This window comes from Colletotrichum graminicola, assembly GCF_000149035.1.
Source record: "Colletotrichum graminicola M1.001 genomic scaffold supercont1.26, whole genome shotgun sequence".
In the NCBI taxonomy this organism is placed as follows: Eukaryota; Fungi; Ascomycota; class Sordariomycetes; order Glomerellales; family Glomerellaceae; genus Colletotrichum; species Colletotrichum graminicola.
The window spans coordinates 483,349-505,444 of NW_007361030.1; the positions used below are offsets into that span (position 1 = coordinate 483,349).

Sequence of the window (22,096 nt, forward strand, 5' to 3'; positions counted from 1 at the left end):
GTACGGATAGACCGACTGCAAACAGTCGTGCCAACGTCGTCTGTCCGCCTGTCCGCTCTTGGTCTGGCGTCCACTCTCCCAGTGACAAACTGCAGCGACGCGGTCGGTCGGGCTAAAGTGAATGTGGCGCCACAGTCGGGTCAGGGAGCCGTTGCTCGTATAACGACTGTTGAGACAAGAGCATTGCCAACTCGGGGTGACAGGCTCAACGAGTGCCATTTTCTCGGTTCAACGAGAACGAGGTTCTAATCCGTACAGGTAAAGAGAGCTGCCAGGTGTTGCGGAATTGACAAGGAAAATCTTTGGGCGAAAGGACGGGGCCGGGTAATTAGCAACCAGAATAGGTGGCTCTCCAGGCAAGAGATTGAAATTGGGGACCCGGGTCTGCTTGGTCCGGTGATTCTCACAAGACCTAAATCGAGCATCAGTTGCCTGTGTGCCCTGTTTGACGTCTTGCTCAGTCGGCCGGTCGTCCATCAATCAGACCCCGGATACAGGCCCTCCAGTGTCGGGCCTTCGCAGGCTACACCAGCTAGGGACTCCCAGAGGTCGCAAGTCGAAAGCAGAAAGCGAGGGGGCAAAGACAAGCAAGATTGGGGCGACTGGCATTGTGGTGGCTCCAGCTCCAGCTCCAGCGACAAGCGAGGATAAATTAATAGGAGCAAAGCCAGACCATCTCCATAGGAAGCACGAGCCAGCCTCAACGGCGTCCGCCAGTTGGTTTGATGGTTGGCCTGACGTGGATGCGCGGTCGAGCAAGTCGAACATATGGCGGGCTCGAGTCCGCCTGCCCGTGCACGTTTGCGGCCGAGGATCCTTCTGGACAGGTCATTCATGGTTGCAAACAGTCGTCAGGATTCTGTCGAGAAAAAATTATAGTTCCTGGATCGCGGCTGATCTGTGGGCTTTTGCAGCCACGGAAAACGTGCAGCGAGTCACGAGAGAGTGAGACAAGAAACCTCAGTGAGAGGCCAATTTGGACGAGTTCCCAAAAGGGACAGCGACGGTGCTAGCAAGGGGCACGGCCTGGAGAGACGCTGAAGAAGGTCGCCCGAAGTAGCATCGAGGCAACTTTGGAAGTGGAGTCTTCAGGACAACCCTGGTTTTCCAGGCGCCAAAGAAGGCTAAGCGTCATATGGTGGCTACGGCTATCAAATGCCTTTTCGTATCTCCACACGGTAGCCGCCAAGCAGAGTTGGGTAAGAAGCGTTGCACTACGAGGTCGCAGCTTGATGATGAAGATGGTGGTGATGTCGATGTTCCATCATCATCATTATCATCATCGTATCAGACATGGACGCAAACAATGGTTGTGCCGAGATGCAGGTCGATTTGTCCCGCCCGGAGTGGGGTCCGGCACCCAAGTAGCTAAGAGCAACGGGAAAACGAGGAGGAGTTCGAGACAGGAGGTGGCATCAGATAGTCGAAGAAACAAGCGCGAGGAACGCATGCGTCTGGAGATGGCGATGATTCCCATCCCCGTCTAGTGTACGGATAGTATACGTAGCAATTTAGGGCGCCGAGGAAGAGAACCGGAGTCGAGGCATTTGGGGCCCCTGAAAGAACGGTTCTAAAGGAGAAAAGAATCAACGGTCGGAGGGGACGACACGCCAAACAAATGACCAATCAGTGCGACATGATGACTTGAGTGGACGAGCCGAATTGGCCGGAGAGGGCAGGAGTTCATCTCAAGATTGTACGGCTACAAGGAAGAGACTTTTTTTTCTTCCTTTTGTTTCTTTTCCCCCTTCCTTTTATCGCAGGCACTGCCTAGGTAGACACATTTGGGTGAGGGAGTACGGATATACCGCGGCTCATCGTTCCTTGGTTCCTCCTCCTCTTTGTCGCCCACTACTACGTAGGTACCTCCTAGGTTCCTGGGAGAGAACGACCTGCATGACACCACGGGGCCCTGTAGTCTCCACCGCAAGAGTGACACTGAGCCAAGTGGTTGCCATTTGGTGTGTCCAGGGGGTGGCCCCCCACCCTCAGCGAGTGCTCAACGGGCGTTTACTGAGCGGGACACGACACACTGGCAGAACTGACGAAAAATCGACACTCTACCTACCTAGGTAGGTAAGTAGGTAAGGTACGCTAGAGGGGGCGAAGGCGTCAGTAGGTGAGCAGCATGCGACTGTTACCCGTCCCACGCCGACTACTACTTGGTACACTAGTGCAGAGGTGGTTAAGAAGGCACCGAGTACGTAGATGAAGAAGGCCTCTTGGAGCGCTGAAACGGCAATAGTCGAGCAACAACGGCGGGCCGGTAGATACCTAGCACGGCCATTCAGCACGAATAGGGTACGGCAGAGAACAAGTACTCGCTCTGCCAGACCTGCCCTCCAAGGTAGGTTGAGCATGTCTGACTTCTTTATGCAGCTGTACCTCTCCTGTTTGGCTGCAGCTCTGGACTCGCCGACTACGTAGTATATATCCATGTCAGCCAGCCACTCATCACCACCATACACGAGGCACCATGGCCATGCACCATGTCCGCCACTACCCTTCCATTCCACTTTTCCACACCCAAGTTGCGCACCTCCACACTTCCCAATTCGATCCCTGGACCAGTCCATCGTCGCTAGAGCCTTAGCTCGCCGGGGTCTAGCTAGTCATCCAGGGCTCCTCGCTCTCCGATTCGCAAATCCCCATATCTGCGAATACTCCCCCCCACGATCATCCCCTCTCTTTGCCTCTTGCCTTGCCTTGCCTTGCCTTGCCTTGCCTTGCTTGACCTCTCCCTCTTCACCTCACATCGCCGTCTTACCTAACCATCTTCTCTCTCTCTCTACCCTTCCTCCTGTTTCCTAAAGGACCTGACTCGTCTTTTTCTTCTCCGACTTGTCGATTTATCCATCTACTCTTTCCAGTCGCCGCTTCGTTTTTCTTGTCTTGTAGTATGACGCGGATATAGGTAGCCAGGAGAACCCGCCCATCGCGCCTGCGTCTTCTCCCCTGCCCTTGGCTCCTTCGCTCTCGCCCTTGTCTCATCGTCTTGCATCTAGCAGTTATTGCTGGTGGCGCCTCCCTCGACAACCCGTCCCTCTGTTTCATTGTCCTGTCCTTTTTGGCTCGACCGGCCCGCGTACAGCATTCTCAGAGCCATACGCCAAGCTCACATTCAAAGATTACACATTCCCCCTTATACCACCACGTCTTCTGGCCGTTATATACTCGCTCTCTTACCAGTTCCTCGATGCGCTCGACTTAATTCTTAATATCACAATCTGTCCGACACCATTGCGGCGTCTGGAACCCGCTGCCTTGCCCGAGTTTGAGTCTACCGACGCCGATAAAGCACGCATCACTTTTGCTTGAACCGCTTCCCGATCACTCACGCATCCGATTGACCTTCCGTTGCCCCCCTGGATTCGACTTGAAAGCGTTGACCTTGCTCGTGCGGCTCTATTATTCACCGGCCTTGCATTGGCCACCCGTCTTCTCGGTCACGGTTGATGCTTTGCCTAGTCGACCGGCATCTTGTTCAGCCATACGATGCGTTCCGCTACCTTGGTCTACCTTTCGCTGCTCTTCACATCCACACACGCCTTCTTTCCCTGGCCTAGTCCGGAGTGTCTCGAAAAGGGTGACTGCGTCTTGCCAACTAAGAGGCAGTTGAAGGGTCAAGATGAGCTCAGGTCTGATGTTGTAGATGCCGTCAAGGCTATCAACCTCCCCGCCTCCCAGCTCGGCCCTCAAGCCACACATGATTTCTCGGTAAGTGGAGTTGCCTTGTCTAAATGATTTCCATTCGAATGCTTCCCTTCTGCTCAGACACTGCTTTGGGGACTATGTGTTGTGTAATTGTATCCAGCGCCGATGTCATGTAAAGCTAATAACCCAACTCGTAGACCAAAGATGCTGAATCCGAACGCGTTGTCCGCGAAGTTGAACGCCTCACCCGCAAATATGCGAGGTTTCAATCCGCTGCCGTCCGTGAGAAGGCGTTGAGGTCCAAGAGAGAGAGCCAGTACCGTATCGTCAAGGCTGCCGATACCAAGCTCAAGAACGCGGTCGGTGTGGCCCAAGATGGCACCGACTTCTCCTACTTTGCCCAGGTCAAGCTTGGTAACAACAAGAAGCCTATGTGGATGCTCATGGATACTGGAGCCGGTACCAGTTGGGTCATGGGTTCATCTTGCAAATCAGCAGCGTGTGAAAAGCACGGCTCGTTTGGCCCTCCCGACTCTGCAACGTACAAGGCCACCGGCGAAACCTTTTCCGTCGCCTACGGATCTGGCTCTGTAAAGGGCGACAAGGTCACCGATACCTTATCCTTTGCTGGTATGAATTTTAACTTCCAGTTTGGTGTTGCCAATGAGACCTCGGACGACTTCAACCACTTCCCCTTTGACGGCATCCTCGGGCTTTCAATGGCAGGCGGCGAGACGGAAAACTTTATGCAAGTTGTCAAGAACTCCACGCAGCTTCCCGCCAACATCTTCTGCGTGTATCTGAGCAGGGCAGCAGACGGACCCAACACGAGCGAAATCAGTTTCGGTGTATGCAACCCTGATAAGTACACTGGCGATATCACCTACACCGCAGTTGGGAACGCACTTGGTGATTGGGCGGTTCCTCTGGACGGCATTGCCTATGATGGCCTAAAATCTGGCGCGGCAGGTAAGCTTGCTTACATTGACACCGGTACCTCGTATGTTTTCGGTCCCAAGGACGATGTTGCCGCATTCCACAAGAACATCCCCGGATCTACTGCGGACGAGGCCGGCACAACCTACAAGGTGCCGTGCGACAGCAACAAAGATGTCACGTACACTTTCTCCAACATCAGCTATGTTATTTCCGCCAAGGATTGGAGAGGCGTCCCCGGCACCGATGGTACCTGCACAAGCAACATCTACGGCCACGAGGTCGTGACGGGAGCCTGGCTCCTGGGCGATGTCTTTCTCAAGAATGTCTACGCCGTCTTTGATACGGATCAGAAGCGTATTGGTGAGTTTCAACGGTACTCTTGTGCTGTATGTTGATATATGCTAACTGTACATTTCAAAAGGATTCGCCAAGAGAGTCGACCCGCCGCCAGTGACGACCACGTCCAGCAGCGACACTTCGGCCACGCCACCAGTGGTCGGTAACTCTGACAACGCCAACATTGGAACCCCTGTGCAGACGTCCAAACCCGGACTCGGATTGGGCGGTCATGAGACTACTGCGTCGGCAACTGCCGCTGCGCAGACTTCACCGGTATCCCACTCCGGTGCGGCATCGTCTGCCTCTCTCACTGTGGTCAAGGCAGCCACTGTTGCGACGTTTTGCCTTGTTGCCTTGTTGGGATTCCACTGAGTAAGATTTTTTTGACTTTTAAGCGCAGTGATCTGACGATCGCGAACCCGAATGGGAAACTGGATAGTTACGTGCATATGATACCCCCCCTCAGGGACCGACACAGACGGCCCCTTACATCACGGCCATTGTAGATATAGATATAAATTGTAATGGTAAATAAAAGCGTCTGATTCTTTCTGGTCAAATCACGGCTTCTTTCCGATCCTCTCATTTAATTAGGCAGTCTTCGCCGGTTTCTGCTCCTCGGCAGATCTTGATGTTTTGGCAAAAACTAAGGCCACGTACGGCAAACCTAGTCGCAATACGATGGAGACTCGATCAAAAAGCAAAGCCTGTGATACGCTTTTCCTATTGCTTTTGTCTTTGTTGTTAAGTCCTCTACCACGCTGCCCCTGTCACTGCCCTGGCCGAGTTTGCTTTTCCAGGTGTGCAAACGTCTGTCAAGGAGAGTAACCACATTACAACAAGCCACAAACAGTTGCTGCGAATGAACTCTCGGCTGGTACAACGTCTACGCTCACAAAGTGTCTCGGAGCCGCCGCAATCCAACAAGTAGACGCGTGGGTGTTTTTTTTTTTTTTTTGTGACGAGCGTTGTTTCTAGACTTTCCTCTGCGTCTTCTTCAATAACAAAGTCTTGCTTTTTGGTGTTACAATAACACACACCCCCTTTCCCCCTTCCCCCCTTCCCCATAGTATTGCTTATAAATTCTCTGAGCTTTCTACCGTCCTGTCCCAGTCTGTATCAGAAGACTGTCATTTCCCTACTCTTGCCATGTCTAAAATAAAACAGAGGAGCTCCTTTTACTCTTACAGGTACGATCCGGTTACATGCACTGCGCCGGTCCGCCATCGTCTGTGTACAAGTTAGCACCGAAACGGTGTGCAGATTGGAAACGGGCGTAGGGGAGTAGACTTACTGCGAATCATCTTGGCGATCGCTTGTACCAAACTGATCACCATGACCAAGGTGCCGAAAACGACGATGCCAGCGGCAACGTATGTCTTCCACGACCTGGTGGTGAGCTTGATGTAGCATAACGGCGGGAGAATATATGCCATCGCACACGCCGAGGTGGCACCCACGAGCTCAAAAACGACGCCGACGTCGCATGTGAGAAGACTAATGATCATGGCAGAAACAACGAGGGCAGAGCTAAAGATGAGGTGGAGGTTCATGTTGAAAGGCTCGCCCGGGAAGAAGTAGTTGAACATAACTTCGCGGCAAACGAATCCCTCGAGGGGAAGCGTCGTCAGCATGTTCAGACCAAAGCACAGGCGGGCCAGGGTGACCATCACATTGTCCGAGGGGAAGTTGTTGAGAACGTTGCCGAGCGTTTTATCACCAAAGGTTAGAAACCCTGCCAGGGCCATCAAGAGGCAGGCAACCATGGAGATGCCGGTCGAGTAATGCGTGACGCGTGAAAAGCGGTCGATCGTCGGCGTCTTGAGGGAGCCATAGATGAGAAGGGAATTGTGGTGGCAAACGAAGGCTGAGGAGTGTCAGAGGAGCTTCTTGGTGAGATAGTCTGGGGATCGGGAGGGGGGAGGGGAGGAGTTTATATACCGAAAGAAATCACTCCGATGGCTTCAAAGATGCCGGTATTCACAGTCAAAAGGGCGGGTGAGAAGGAACCACGCTCTGACTTAGGAGTAAGAGCTCCCTGAACCACGACGGTTGTCACGATGACTCCCATGCTAATGAGAGCCAACGTGCTTGCTTTCGCCAGCTATACAGGTCTCTTTAGCTTTCGGTCCATATACCGTTGGCATACCATATTACTCACTTTTGCGATATCCCGGTACAAGGTCAACGGGTAGCTAATGCCTAGGACAAAAATCACAATGACGACCTGCCGGTTCGCCAAGAGGCCAAATACCGGCATCTGCCTCAAATCGGGCCAGATGGCCATGAGAACGGGTGGTATCGAGTCGCCGACGATGATTCCAAAGGCGACCATGCCACCGAATGCAAACGCCCATTGCGCAACGGAGATGGCGATGAGCCCAGTCCTGCCGAAGCAGTGTTCCACTGTCCCCTGGAAACTGTTGCTCCCGGAAAGCTTGCTGTTAATGACAATCAGGCAGATGGTCCAGTCGACGACAATTGTGAGGACGACCAGCAGGATGGTACCGGCCAGCAGTCCCGCCTGCTTGAAGGCGTAGGGCTGGCCGATGATGCCAGCGCCAATGATAGAATTGGCCATGTTCATAAAAGCCATGCGCAGACCTGACTTGGGTCGTGCGCGCTCCTGCTCAGCCCACTCCTGTACGTCTTCGCCGCCGGCGCCCCAGGGACTGTTGGCGAGAGCGACCGAGGGAGCCTCTATGTCGGTCAGCAGGGGCAGGCGGTGGTGCTCGTCGTGGTCGTCGCCGCTGGGTGCGTGCTGAAAGAGCTCGTCGTCGACGTCAAAACTGTCGCGGCTGTGGCGAGCGGAGCCATTGCTCCTCGTCATGGAGGCGCGCGGCGGTGGCGGTTCGAAAATGGAGGGTATTGGGTTGAAGCGGACGCGGTTCGGGGTCCGTGGCGTTCCGGGCGAGCGGAGGGATGTCGCATGCTTCGTCACAAAGTACCCGCCGCCGCCGCCGCTGGCGACGCTGCCGTCGTGGGGTTCATCGTGGGCGAGGGGGTCGTCAGAGAGGAGTCTTCTGTCCTCTTGGCTTGGTCCAGAAGCAGCTTCTGGGTGGTGGGAGTCGTTACGGTTGGCTCCATGAGTTGGGGCCTTGGCCATTGTAAGTTATTGCGATGTCATTTTCCGGCAAAAGGGGGTCTGGGGGGAGGACGACGGGATGGTTGGACGGGCGAGGCTTCGTAATTGTTGAAGGTCGTCGTTCGTCGTCGTCTAGGTTCGATCGTGGTAGAGGAGGAACTCAAATGTGCGACTGACTATTTCTGTGTTCGTAATGGCAGGAGCGTTTAACTGTCGGTTTCGTTCTGTCGACGTTGCAAGCTGGAGCTTAGCTGACCTCAGATGAGGGTACGTACCGTCTCTCTTACTCTCTCTCTCAGAAAGTTAGGGGACCGGGATCAACATACCGAAGCGCCTTAGACAGGGATGCGTGCACCGTTTAATGGGGGTGGTCATGTACTGGAATGTATCAGTTGGTGATATCAACGTGGAACGGTACATTTGGCTACTTTCAGTACCCGACTAGGCCTTTTCTGCTCCCCTCCCTACCTGTTTTCTTTTTTTCTTTTTCACCTGGGTCTTCCACACAGAAAATCGGGCGGATTCACGGCCAGCGGGCGACTTATCGATGAAAAATATTCCCACCCAACTCTGCGATAACAATAACGGGCAGCACGCAGCTCGCAGCGCAGTCAGACGACAAGAGCCTTTGCAACGTGCCCTTGAGCCGCCGAAAGACGTCCAGGGTAAGACACTGCGCCTGTATAAGTGCTCGGTCAGGCTGACTACCTATTTATTGCCTACAGCTGAGACATTGCCTGCGTGTTGCCGACTAAAATCGATTGGACGCCCGCTGAGGTTTGAAGACAACCACTCGCTCGGGCCCAAGTTATCGTACCGACAGGCTGTCAAGGGTCGTGGATGACATGACGCCCACTTGCAGCTCAGCTCAGCTCAAGTCTTGATCGGCCAGTCAGTCTCATGGCTGCCGTAGCCCCTCCATCACCCTAACATTTGTTTCGATATGCAAGGGAGGAGAGTCTGTCTGTCCCTCACATCCTAACCGAGTTCACGAAAATCAGCGAGGCGGGGAAACCAATTCCTCTTACTTTCTTTTTTGCACTATACACACACTTGCACACACATATCTATCTTTGCGTGTCTTACTGCTTCTACGTGACCCCGGCAGCCAAGCTCGCGCCTAATCCCATTCACTCACCCGGGGCCCATCTCGTTTCATACACACGTACCAACCTAGGTACCTACGGTATTCTGAGATACCAATTTGTAACCGTTCACTCGCTCTTGTCTTTCGTCACCCGCCCCCCTACGCTCCCCCCGGCGCCGAGCTCGGTTGTCGCCTGGTTCCGCCCGCCCGCTATAGACATGGACACCACGCCGGCGCCATGCGGCATCCCCGTCTCCGCCGGCATCGACCCGGCGACTATACAGGCGCTCTCGTCGTCGGCTCATATCCCTTCGTTCGAGTCACATCCCTCGGCGGCCTCGGGGCAGTCATCAGCAGCAACAGCAGCCGCCGCCGCCGCCGCCGCAGTAGCTGCCTCCACGACAGGAGCCGCCCAAAGCCGCCCCTGCGACATCTGCCGCCAGCGCAAGACGCGATGCGTCCGCGAGGAGGGCCTCGACAAATGTGTCATGTGTTCATTCCATCGACAACCGTGCACGTACCTTCGCGGTCCGCTCCCGCGCAAACGCCGGAAGGCTACCGATCCCCCGGAACAGCGCCCGTCCACCAATGGTTCCGTCTCAGCGCCCGCAGCGCCCGCGGGTCCTCCACCCGCTCCCGTCCCGCTGGACCCTCAGGAAGAGATAACGTAAGTGTGATGACAGTTCCTTATCGCGGCATACGCCTCTACATGAATGAAAATCTGTGGCTGACTTCAGTCAACTGTACTGGCGCACCATGTCCTTCCTTCTTTATACGTTCTCGCTTTTCCTATTGGTCGAAGCCAATGTGCTGGTCGCTCCGGCCCTAGACGACCTTGCCCTCCTCCATCTACACATCTCCTTATCATTGGTTCATTCCCTCCATTTAATGATATCCCTGGTCTGACAGATCTGCTCGTACGCATAGGCACCCCTCTCCCGAGTTACTAGAGGCCCTTTCGCCTTCCCTCGCCGGCTCGGAACACGCCGCAACCTTTAACCAGCCCTCCCTGCTCGACGGCACTCTTGGTCTGCATCTTAAGACTCATTCCGAGTACGTTGGCAACACAAATCACCGGGAGCCCTCCCTGCTGGACTTACACCGGCCTCATGACCCGGCCGTCAGGTCCGTCCGCCGCCTTGATGAATCAACTGTCTTTCTCATCCACCGCGACCGAGAAACTTCTTCAGAACCTCAGAGAATAGCCGACCTCGACGCCATAGAAAAGGTCGTTCACCCCCTCGGCTCGACACTTGTGAACCTTTACTTCCGCATCGTTCACCCCAGCTTCCCAGTCCTCCACAAAAAAGTCTTCCTCGAGAAGTACGCCCGCTCCTACCATGAGTTCTCCCCGCCACTGCTGGCCGCCGTCTACCTCCTGGCCCTAGACTGGTCTCTCTACGACCGCACCCTGGCAACCTCCTCGTGGCAGCCCGACCAGGCCGCCTTGGAGGCCCTGGCCCTTCGCACCATGAGTGATGATATGAAGCGGCCCAAGATCTCGACCCTCCAGGCGGGCCTGCTTATCCAGCAGCGCTTCCGGAACAATACCTGGACCTTCATCGCGCAGCTCATCGCCCTGGCACAGGGCCTCGGCATTCACGTGGACTGCAGCGACTGGGCGATCCCGGACTGGGAAAAAGGCCTCCGCCGCCGTCTCGCCTGGGCGCTTTTCATGCAGGACAAGTGGGGAGCTCTCGTCCATGGCCGGCCGTCGCACATACGTCTCGACGAGGACTGGGACGTCCGGCCATGCTGCGTCGAGGACTTCCCCGAGAACGCCGCGGACGAGGAGCACGACCCGGAGGGCAGCGCTGAGGTCGTTGTCGGTCGCGAACTGTTCCTGCGCCAGATCGAGCTGTCTCTCATACTCAGCGACGTGCTCAGCACGTTTTACACGGCCAAGGCTACCCGTCGCGGCGGCACCCTCGACCAGATCGGCACCGTAGGCGTCGCCGAGCTCGCCAAGCCCATCGTGATGATGCTGCGGGAGTGGTACGCCAAACTCCCGGAAGCCCTACAGCTGCAAGAGACGCGTCTCAAGAAGCTCTCAGCAAACGGTAGTCATCCCCCATTTCCTCCCTCTCCAACACTCTGCATTGCAAACCACTAACACTCCCAGGCTCCCTCCACCTCGCCTACATCTCCATAGACCTGGCCCTCCACCGCTCCCTGGTTCGCAACATCTCCTCCAGCGCGCCGCCGGAGCTCCGCGCCGCCATCCGCGCGGGCGCCCGCGCCCGCCTGGCCTCCGCCTCAAGCATCATTGCCAACCTGCAGATGGAGCACATCCAGTCCTTCTGGGGTTTCGCCGCCCCGGCCCAGCTTGCCGGCATCGGCTCGTTCGCGGGCCTCCTATGGGCCACCTCGGACGACGACGCCGAGGCCATGTACTACGCCGACCGCGTCGAGGAGTACCTCTGGAGCCTGAGGGTGCGCGCGCAGGCGGCGCCTTTTGTGAGGGAGGCGCTGCGAATGCTCGAGTCAGACGTCAGCGGGCTGGACGCCGTGAGGGCTGCCGCCGAGGTCAAGATGTAAGGTTCGAGAGGCCGTCCGTCACTGCCCCCAGGGAACCGCCCAGGGTTGCGGTCATGATGCCATGTGGAATAAAAATGTACACGGTTTTTTTCTTTTTTTCTCTCTTTCTGTCTGGGGAAAGTTGGGTGGGCTTCGTTTATGCGGCAAACTTTTCGAATTTTGTTTTAGTTTCTGGGATACCCGTACACACTACCTTGGATGAGAGGCGGACGGAGCTTTACTATTTACACCGTGTTATCTATCTTATGAAGCTGGCAGAAGCTCTTTTGAGCGCTACAGGAATCCAAATCTATCTAAACAACGGTGTGGAGTGCCTCTAGTCTGATCCAACTCTTTAAATAAAGAAAACCGATTTATATGTCATCAAGGCTCGTGCAAAGGCAAGACAAAACAAGAAAGCCAAGCTCTTCATCTACCCTCACTGCGTCACAACAATGAGCAAGTCGTCGTACGGCTCAACAATGTCACCCTCCGCAACCAGCATCTTAGCGACTCTACCCTTGACCGGACTCCCAATCTTGACCTCCATCTTGTTCGATTCGATCCACACCAGCGCGTCGCCGACCTGTACCTCGTCCCCGGCCTTGACGTCGCACTTCCAGCACCGGCCCGGCATTTGAGCCTTGACCCTCTCGCCCGGCACGTCGACCTGGCCTTCCTCCCCAAAGACGCCGCGCCTCTCGGCCTCAGGCGGGTTATAAGGCTGGAGCAACTCCTCCATAAAGGGCGCGCTGCGGATCGCTTCCGCACGGAGATTGCGGGTGGCCTCGATGTCGGCTTTGTTGGCCTCCAGCCAGGATTCGTATGCCTCGAGGTCGAGGCTGCCCTCTTCGACTTTGATGAGGTCCGCTATCTGATCCTGGGCGATGGCAGCGTCAAGTTCAGCTTCCGGGACGGGGTAGAAGGATATCCTGTCAAAGAGGCGGAACAGCCAGGGCTTGGAGTCACCCCGTGACACAACAGCGGAGGCGGTGACGTCGTCCCAGATGGGCACCGTGCGCCCCACGAGCTGGTACCCGCCAGGCGAATCCATGCCGTAAATGCACATGTACTGCCCGCCAATTCCAACAGCTGAGCGCGGTGTGAAAGAGCGAGAGGGATTGTACTTTGTCCCGAACAGGCGGTGGCGAGGGTCCAGGGGCACGGCGCAGGGGGAGCCGAGGAAGACGTCGCCGAGGCCCAGCACTAGAAAAGTGGCGTCGAGGAAGATGCGCTCGACGCCTGCGGGTGAGTCTAGGGCGTTGAGGTGCTGGAGAAAGTCGACGTTACTCGGGAGCCAAGGCGCCGTTGCACGAATGGTGGCCACATAGCGGGCTACAGCGGCGCGGGAGACGGAGTCGTCGAAAGCTAGAGGCAGGTGTAATGTACGAGAGGAGATGGAGGAGGGGACCGCGTCGCCTAGGGAGGCCTCATGCGCGCGGAGGGCGGAGAGAATCGTCGCGGGCAGGGCTTTAGATATATATTGCACATGTAATGTGCGAACCCCAGGGGAGAGCTCGAGAACGCCTGGGATGGGGTGTGTCTTATGGCGGGCGATAAAGGAGAAGATCTGGAAACTCTGGCGAAGCGAGAAGACGTCTTCGGTGCCGAACTCGAGGAGCATGGCGTTGTCGCCGGCCTGACGGACGGTGATGCGCCGGCCTGCGCTGCCGATGTCACCGAGGAGGGGGTTCAGGTCTGGTGTTGTTGGGTTGCTTGCAAGGGGAGTCACGTCCACCGCCAGGGGTGTAAGGTCGGCGATGGACTTCTCAAGGGCGGATTCAAGAAACAAAGCATCGTCAACGGTGATGGGCTGGAGTTTCACCTTGTCACCTGGGCGGAGTTGGCCGAGTTTCCACATTTCGGCTGAAGCTACAACGCAGAAGACGACAAAGCCGCCGAGACTGGGTCCGTCGCAGGTAAGGATGACGGCTTCATCACCAGTAAAGCTGACACTGCCAACGGAGTAGGGGCTATCATGGATGTTGGACGGGTGCAAGCCTGCTTCGCCGCCCGTTTGCCGGGCCCACTGTGGCTTGGGACCGTCGAGCCGGATGCCGATGCGGTTGCTGTTGTAGTGAACTGTCCACTCACCATCAAAGAGTGTGTTGAAGCCATGCTCGGTGAAGTGCTCAGGTGCGGAGTGTTGTCCAGGGACGACACCGATAGACCAGTAGGCATTGTTTGGGTCGGCTGGGAGGGGTATGGAGGGCCCAGAAGCAACCGATGGAAATGTAGCGGCCATGCGGCCTAATGATATGAGGTCACCGGATCTCAAGCTTCGTCCATTGTGACCGCCGATTTTACCCAGGGCAAAGGTGGAGCGCGAGTTGAAGACCTGGGGAACGGCAATGCCCCCGCGGATGGCAATGTAGCTACGATGCCCGGATGTTGCGGTACCAATCGAGAGCCTCTGTCCCTTCCGGACAGCGATGCATGTGTTCGGCTGAACAAAGGCATTTTCAAGCCTGACTTCGACGAAGGCCCCTGTGACAGCTACAACAGCATCGCAGTGGAAGAGAAGGTTGGGTCCGTGGATAGTGCACTCGAGGCCAGCGGCGCGGGAGTCGTTGCCAACTAATCTGTTGGCAAGCCTGAAAGAATAGTTATCGAAGGGTCCCGATGGCGGAACGCCAACGTGCCATAGCCCCTTGCGGCCTGGGTAATCTTGAACAGTAGTGAGAGTGCCTGGGTCAACGACTTCGAGGATGGGCGCATCGAACGGGAAGCTGTCGAGCGAGTTCGTGGTGAAAGCCCCGAATCTGAACATATCCGATGCGACAATGCAGCGGGCGTATTCCAAGTTCGTCTCAACGCCCGTTATCACCGTTTGCTCCAGGGCATCAGCCAGCTTCGCAACCGCCGCCGCTCGATTTTCGCCCGTGGCAATGATTTTGGCTACAAGCGGATCGTAGGACGATGACATCTCCATACCGGCCATAACCCAAGCATCGACACGTACGCCTTCTGGGAACGATACATCCAGAAGATGGCCGGGAGAGGGACGAAAGTTTTGAAGCGGGCTTTCTGCGTAGATGCGTACCTCAATGGAGCTGCCCCTCATCTCAAAGCCTCTTGGGTTGTCGGCGAAAATGTCCTTACTGTTGCCAGACGCGACGCGAATCATGCATTCAACCAAGTCCAGGCCAGTCACAGACTCCGTCACCGGGTGCTCAACTTGCAGTCGGGTGTTGACTTCGAGGAAGTAAAACTCCGAGGTGTCGACGTCGTAGATAAATTCAACGGTGCCGACGTTGCGGTATTTGACAGCAGAGGCAAGATCCACAGCGGCTTGGCGCATCCTACTTCGAACATCTGGTGGTACGAATGTGGCAGGACTCTCCTCGATGACTTTTTGGTTCCGTCTTTGCAAGGAGCAGTCTCGCTCGCCTGCCGACGTGACGTTGCCACATCCGTCACCAATGACTTGCACCTCGATGTGACGGGCGTTCTCGATGAAGTGCTCCACAAAGACACCAGCATCGCCAAAATTAGCCTGCGCCAATCTCTGGACACTGTCGAATGCCTCGACGAGCGAAGCAGAATCATTGCAGCGCTCCAGACCAATCCCGCCACCGCCGGCAGTGCTTTTCAGCATCACAGGATACTGGATGCGCTCTGCCTCGGCGACAGCCTCTTCTGCACTCTTGAGTAGTTGTTTACTGCCCGGAACAACAGGGACCCCAGCTCCAACGGCTACATCACGAGCAAGGTGCTTCAGCCCAAGTTGTCTCATCTGGTCTGCTGTTGGCCCGATCCAGATCATGCCCTCTGCCTCTACTGCAGAGGCAAAATCAGCATTCTCGGCCAAGAAACCGTAACCTGGAATGATGGCGTCTGCACCGGCACACTTCGCGAGCGCGATGATCTGCACACCGTTGAGGTAAGTTTCCGAGACCGATTTGCCTTCGAGGGGAAGCGAGATGTCGGCTTTGCGAACATGGGGCGAGCGAGAATCGGAAGCAGCGTAGATTGAGATGGCTTTCAGTCCCAGTGAGTGCAAGGTTTTGATGATACGAACAGCAATCTCTCCACGGTTCGCAATGAGAACAGACTTGATGGCACTGACTGTCGATTTAGATTCTGGAAGAGGGGCTCCAGAAGTGAGTGATGTGATAAATGTACGCCAGCCTCCGAACAATGTGATGTCGGTAGCATCGTCGAGTCCGTAAGGCTCACATATGAACCCGAGAGCCCAGCTTCCGTCCGCAAGCTCAACGGAGCCAATTCCGAGAGGCGAGGAAACTGTGCTCAAAAAGCCGCCCAACTCCGCTATAGGCAGGTTCCAGACTTCGACCTGAATAGCACTTCCGCCATTTAGGACGCGCTTTAACCCTGGCTTCTTCACTGAACCACTGGAGCTGAGAGAATATAACTTGTAGTTTGGGGAGGTCGTCGTGGCTGTTTCTAGTTTTCCTCCACGAGACGTCAGGTCTTTGTTCAGAGGGAACCCCGTCAGATGAGCACCTACCACCACAAGACGAGTCGTCTTCGGCTCGCTCCCGACGATAGCGACAGAGTTGCGTGCTTCAAGCGTTTCCACCTTGGTTGCGCCTAATGGTCGGGGCTCGGTAGAGAGCCATTCTCGGGCCATAGCGAGCAGCTTGGGTTCATCCCAGGTCGATGAGATCAGCGTGATACTGAACGGCAGTCCATCCGACCTGAAGCCAGCAGGAATCGCCAGGGCGGTCCAGTCCATAAAGTTGACGAAGTTGGTGTAAGTGCCAAGGTAGGCATTCTCCTTGATCGGCTCACGAGCGAGATCCTCGATCGTAGGGAAGGTGGGAGTGGTAGGAACGAGGATAGCGTCAAAGTGGCCGAAATTGTCTTGGATCTCACGGGTAAGGTCCTGGCGAAGATATTCGGACGCGAAGAGATCCGCCGCATTGAAGCCCTTGGCTTTGAGGATGATTTCTCGCACAGTTGGGTCCATCTTGTCTTCGTGTTTCTCTATGAAGTCCCTGATAGCAGCGTAACGCTCAGCCACCCAAGGACCCTCATAAAGCAGGCTGGCGAGCTTGAAGAGTGGGGAGAAATCCTTTGGCTCAAGGGTCCACCCGATGTTCTCTGCCTTGACCAGAGCCTGCGCATAGGCTGCCGCTTGCTCCGCCTTACCGAACCATGGAGGGCTGTCGCAGATTGCCATGCGATGGCCCTTGACTATACTAGGCGTGTCAGGACGAGCTCTAGAGAAGGAGTCTTCCGGGTCGAAGCCCTCGGCTGCGGCCAAGACTGCCTCAGCGTCGTCGACTGTGAGAGCGAAGATGGAGACGCAGTCCAGACTGCGACAAGCCGGCAGCACTCTGGTTGTACTGAGGGCCCCTCTTGTAGGCTTCAATCCTAACAGGTTGTTCAGCCCGGCAGGCACGCGACCGCTGCCAGCGGTGTCGGTACCCAGGGAGAAGGGAACGGCGCCCCTTGCAACGACCACGGAGCTTCCAGAACTTGAACCACCACTGACCCTCGTGGGGTCAAAGGAGTTGGCCACTGGACCATACGGCGACCTCGTACCCACAAGGCCCGTGGCGAATTGGTCAAGGTTGGTCTTGCCAAGCACAATGGCACCGGCTGCCTTGAGGCGGGCGATGATGGTGGCATCCCTGTCCACAGGCCCAGTTGCAAAGCTGGGACAGGCAGCGGTTGTAGGGAAGCTGGCGACGTCGATGTTGTCCTTGGCCGCAAATGGAACTCCGAAGAGTGGCAGTGAAGCACCCGATATGCGTAGGGATTCGGCGTAAGCCCATTGCTGCTCGATCTGGAGTTGGGTGGCCAGGGCAATCCACGCATTTGAGTTCAACCTCGCTTCAGACTCACGAAGCGACAAAAGACGGACAAGGCCGCCCCCGGCCTCCTGTGCCTCTCTCCATTCCGGTATGGTGAGAGGGAAATTTTCTTGAGTAGTGGTGCCTGTGGAAGGGTGAGTTCGTGTCAGTATACCCCTCTAGCGATTGGTATGGCCCAGCCAGGAAGCACAGGTTTGCAGGGCGGGTTCAACGCACCCATCACGTACTATGCCAAAAGTGTCGGGGTAAATTAAACAACACTGCGAGTTATTTGCCGAACGCTGCTCGTCTCAGGGATAGCACTGGTAGAACTGGACTCGGATCCCTATTTATGGTAAGGGGCTGGTCTGCAAGCGCAAGTTCATGAGAGTGGCCGCCGTCCACCCCGTATGTACTGTTCGGCAAAGCCTGCGGGCTCTCATGTGAGTTGCCGGCGGGCGTTATTGTGTTCGATCCATACAAGACTTTTGAGACTGGTTTAGCCCGCAGTACCTAGGTAGTCAAGATGGCCGATCCAATGATGGGAGCGGTGCGGGCTTATCGCAATGACGCTGAGCAGGTGCAGATGCGGTGCGATATGGGCGAGTCGGCCGAGTCGTCGGATAGCACAGACCCCTGAGCAAGATGCTGTCAAAAGGGTGGATACCAACCGGAATATTGGCTTTCTGGGGATGTTGGCAATAAGGGTAGACCTCGGCCAGCCCGGCGGCTTTGAAGATCCAGTAGGGCCGCCGGCGGGGGGGGGGGGGGGGGGAGGGGGAGGGTGAGGTTGGTTTTGGGGACGATACTTGATGTCAAACTACCTACCAGCCGGCACCGGCTGGTCAAGCTCGACCCTTGTAACGTGGGGATTACCTAATTTTGGGTACCGAGTTACCTAATCAAGCACTTCCGCCATGGCTCGGCAGCTGCACTGAGCACCAGGTTCACGGAATCCTGCCTGCAATAGCCGACTGTCACATCTCCGAATAGGTATCGACACAGATCAAAGTGGGGGAAGAGCGTTTTGTTGTTCTAAAGTAGGTTTCACTGGGGAAACGTTGTCAGCAGCTACCTAAACCACCTTGCTACGTACTACGTAGTATGTAGTTTAATTCCAGTCTCCAGATGGGCTGAAAATTCGCTTTCTTCCGAAAGCTCAGCCCTTTCCCCCCCTCTCGCTCAAACACTACTGACATCGTCCGATCTTATCCGCGCACCTGAGTCGCCGTAATCGCCTTCACAACTTTTCGGTCTCTCATGTCACGATTGTTTGCCAAGACGATACCAAGATTCAAGAGTGTGGGGTTTGGAAATCTCTTACGAGATCTTGAGTCGCTCGTGAAAACCTTCACACGAGCGGGCGACAACGCGACTGGATGATGTTGGCTGCGTCTGTTATGAAGTGCGCCTTCCAATCATGCCGTGGTCGTACAAGTGCGCGCATGGTGTGTATGCCACAACGATACGCCGTTTTCCTCGGGCTATCTAGCTAGGTATCATCTGCTTACCTAGTCAGTCCCTTTCTCACCGTCTTTCTGCCCGGACATGGTAAAGGCTCCTCCTCAAGAGCCTTCAACAAGACTCCAGTCGCTCCAACCATATAGTAGTAGACGCCGCCTCGAGCAAGCAGCCAACCGCCCCCGCTGCCTTGATTGGCCAACATGCAGGGATGCGAGTCGAGCCGACAGGGATCCCTTCGGAGGCCGGCGCTTGCGCCTCTTCCCCATCACATCCTGCTGCCCAAAATAGCCAACCAGAACTGGAGCTGCCTGAGACGAGGGGGTGTCATCCTGCATCAATCGCGTCTATTGTGTCTTCACAAGTCACACTGCATTGCATAGGTATATATGTCTGCTTAGTGGCGCTTCTCTCGACGCCCGCCGCCGTTGTGGACGAACCCCAAACGAGAGTCACAGTTCCAACGAAGCGCCGCTTCCTACTCTATATAGCCGCAGTTCCCTTCTTTCCCAAACATATCCTATTGCTACTGTTTCCCCCTCTTTTCTTGGGACCGGTTGTTTTCATTCTGGCGATTCCAGTTTCCCGGGAGGCCGAGGCCGTTGTTTGATCCTTGTACCAACCGGACTGCTGGCCGTCAAGGCTGTGACGCTCCGTTGTCTCATACACTCCATCTTTGCTTGAGCAATACCTCACGTGGTCGACATGGCTACTCAGACCGGGTCCGCCTCGAAGAGGCCCAAGTTGTCCTTGTCCATCAAGACGTCGCCGGCCCCTCACACAAGGGTTAAAAACTCACTGTCTGCCGTCGACCCCAGGGATCCGACAGCTTTCAACACTCTGTCCAATGTCTATGTAACCGCCATTGAGAGGTCAACGTCCGAGCCGCTGACTGCCATCGACACTTCGCAACAACAACCTTCGCGCTTGAAGACGGGCCCGAAGCCTCCCCAGCTACGTATCCATACACCGTATGCCGTCTCATATCCCGAGACACCGTTGACCGCACATCCCATTTCTCCCGGTGTATCGATGGAGATGACCTTTCCGAGTACCATGACCGCAACCCCGCCCCTGTCGGCCGGTCCCATGGATTCGAGCGGCCCTCAGATGTTTGGCTTCTCTCCAATCGACACAAGGACCCCTTTGACGGCAATCGGAGTCACTAACCCGCCAGAGCCGCGTTCCCAACGGAAACGCAACAACCTTTGCCTGTCGGGCTCGAAGCCGCCATACACTCACCCTCGCTCCCTTCACAGTATCCTTCGCAACTCGCCTCTTCCTCCTCCGAGTGCGAAGACGCCCATATCACCGCGGCGCCAATCGCTGCGCCTGCAGGAAAAGGCAGCCCGCCGGGTCGCTTACAACAGCCCGATCGAGCAAACCATCATCACGGAAACATACACCAAGTCTCATATTGACTTGCTCGCCGAAGATGTGTCACCGGCGTCACCGACCCCGGCCCAGGAACCAAACAACGTCCTCGACCTTGCCATGGCTTTCACGTGCGACGAAACGCGCGACGGCGGCATGACCCCGGGGCCATTTGAGGAGATGAGGCGGCGAATGGCTGGGATGGCAGCCAGCTCGCCGACGGCAAGCCCTTCGGGCGGGATTAGGAAGCGGAAGCGGAAGGAGAAGAAGCGCTGCTGGGTCTGGACCATAGGCAATCAAGAGGAGGATGAGGAGAACCTAGGCGGGGCAGTGGCGGCGTTGCGGGCGGCCGAAGCGGCGGGACAAATATCAGAGCCTGCCCAAAAGAGGCATACGGCGCCGGCGGTGGCGGTGCAGGCCTGCGGAGATCTCCCGACGCCTAGCATCGAGACGTTTGAGGAGGCCGGCGGCGACGTTGACATGTCAGGCACGAGCAGCGTCTCGCGCGATCAGGGCCTCACGCCGGGGGATATGGATCTTGAACTAACGACGCCGACGGTGCCCAAGCGCCTCGTGTCACAGAGCGACCGGCTTGGATCAGCGGACCTGTTTAACCCGGAGACCGGTAGCAGACGGGACACGCCCATACCTTCAGATATGGCGGTCCGTTAACGCGGTGGTGGTGAACTGGATGTTATCTAATTTGCTTGGGTTTGAAAGCGCTTGGGCATTGCATTGGGTGGTGCTTCGAATCGTCGATAAACGTGAATTTGCGGGTGTAGGATATGTACTAGTAATCATTTTAAGCTAACGATAACACGAAGCAATATGACCATGCCCTCCCTTGTTCATACCTATGATGAATGGCTTTGTGATTTCTCAAGGCGCATTGGATCTAGGGAATGGCGAGGGAATAGGGATTCAATGGTCTCCGCCAAGACCCTGCCCGGGCTGAGGGCGGATGTTTGGGCAGCGAACTTGGCCGGCAAGGTGCCAATCAAACCAGTATGAAGTACAAACCGGCCAATGGATTTGCACCAGAACCGCATGATGAGGTAAGCCCGTCCGGCATTTGGAAACACCCACCTTATTGTCAGAAGCGGAGACAAGATGGAGAGTGGACTGACGAGAACCTTGGCTTGCGTAAGCGGTTGTGGTATTTTTGCGCCACAAGCCCTGCAAACGCAATCGTCGTCTCGGAACGGCGGCACCCATGTCCATATCCATGTCCACGAGCCGCACGGGAAAGCTTACAACAGACTGACCTCAACATAAAATTAGTACACGTACGTACACCTGGGCAGACGAGGGGGCTGAGATTTTTTTAGACCCTGAACTGCATCCACGATGATTCAACCGAATCGCTCACATGGGTCCGTGGTTTTTATTTCTGGTTCCCCATCCCATCAGGGAAGCATTCACTGTATGCGCCGAGCCACTGATTACCATTAGATGTATTCCCACAAACCAGCCGTCAATGACCGGAGCAAACGATCCAATTGAACACCCCTTGATCTCTCCGACTTACTTAGCCAACTGTTGCCAAGCTCGACAAAAAACAAGAGGCAGAACCTAGACCCGGAGCCAAGAAGCGATAACCCGAGGGAGCCACGCTAGCGAAAGCAGTGAACACCAATGAACTCCAATTAACACGCGGCCAGAGCCAATGTCTTTCCGCAGCCATTTACGCAAACACGTAGCGATCCCTACCGCAGATCGGCCACAGCTCGTCGCATCGTTGTCACACAGCCCATCGAAGAGGGGGGGAAATAGGTATACAGGCTGGAAGGGTAGCGGGAATGTCGACCTCTTGTCTTTTCCTACAAAACGCCACGCACAGCAATTCCGTCGCAGCCAGTTAGCACGTACCTAGTAGTC

General features: G+C 55.9%; 5 protein-coding genes across 5 annotated transcripts; 3 read left to right on the forward strand and 2 right to left on the reverse strand.

The window, feature by feature from the left end:
• Positions 1-3,495: 3,495 nt before the first annotated feature.
• GLRG_06943 (eukaryotic aspartyl protease) lies at positions 3,496-5,304 on the forward strand (the record flags this gene model as incomplete). Its single annotated transcript, XM_008097483.1, has 3 exons — positions 3,496-3,717; positions 3,852-4,953; positions 5,015-5,304. 3 exons carry the CDS (start codon positions 3,496-3,498, stop codon positions 5,302-5,304), a joined length of 1,614 nt encoding a protein of 537 aa, XP_008095674.1.
• An 829-nt stretch (positions 5,305-6,133) lies between these two features.
• GLRG_06944 (transmembrane amino acid transporter) lies at positions 6,134-8,038 on the reverse strand (the record flags this gene model as incomplete). Its single annotated transcript, XM_008097484.1, has 4 exons — positions 6,134-6,162; positions 6,227-6,799; positions 6,874-7,036; positions 7,094-8,038. 4 exons carry the CDS (start codon positions 8,036-8,038, stop codon positions 6,134-6,136), a joined length of 1,710 nt encoding a protein of 569 aa, XP_008095675.1.
• Positions 8,039-9,322: 1,284 nt separating this feature from the next.
• On the forward strand, positions 9,323-11,642 carry GLRG_06945 (fungal specific transcription factor domain-containing protein; the record flags this gene model as incomplete). Its single annotated transcript, XM_008097485.1, has 3 exons — positions 9,323-9,771; positions 10,032-11,164; positions 11,227-11,642. 3 exons carry the CDS (start codon positions 9,323-9,325, stop codon positions 11,640-11,642), a joined length of 1,998 nt encoding a protein of 665 aa, XP_008095676.1.
• Positions 11,643-12,060: 418 nt separating this feature from the next.
• GLRG_06946 (urea carboxylase) lies at positions 12,061-17,624 on the reverse strand (the record flags this gene model as incomplete). The annotated part of the gene is made up of 2 exons (XM_008097486.1): positions 12,061-17,528; positions 17,621-17,624. 2 exons carry the CDS (start codon positions 17,622-17,624, stop codon positions 12,061-12,063), a joined length of 5,472 nt encoding a protein of 1,823 aa, XP_008095677.1.
• Positions 17,625-19,549: 1,925 nt separating this feature from the next.
• Positions 19,550-20,890, forward strand: GLRG_06947 (uncharacterized protein; the record flags this gene model as incomplete). Its single annotated transcript, XM_008097487.1, has 1 exon — positions 19,550-20,890. One exon carries the CDS (start codon positions 19,550-19,552, stop codon positions 20,888-20,890), a length of 1,341 nt encoding a protein of 446 aa, XP_008095678.1.
• Positions 20,891-22,096: the final 1,206 nt, after the last annotated feature.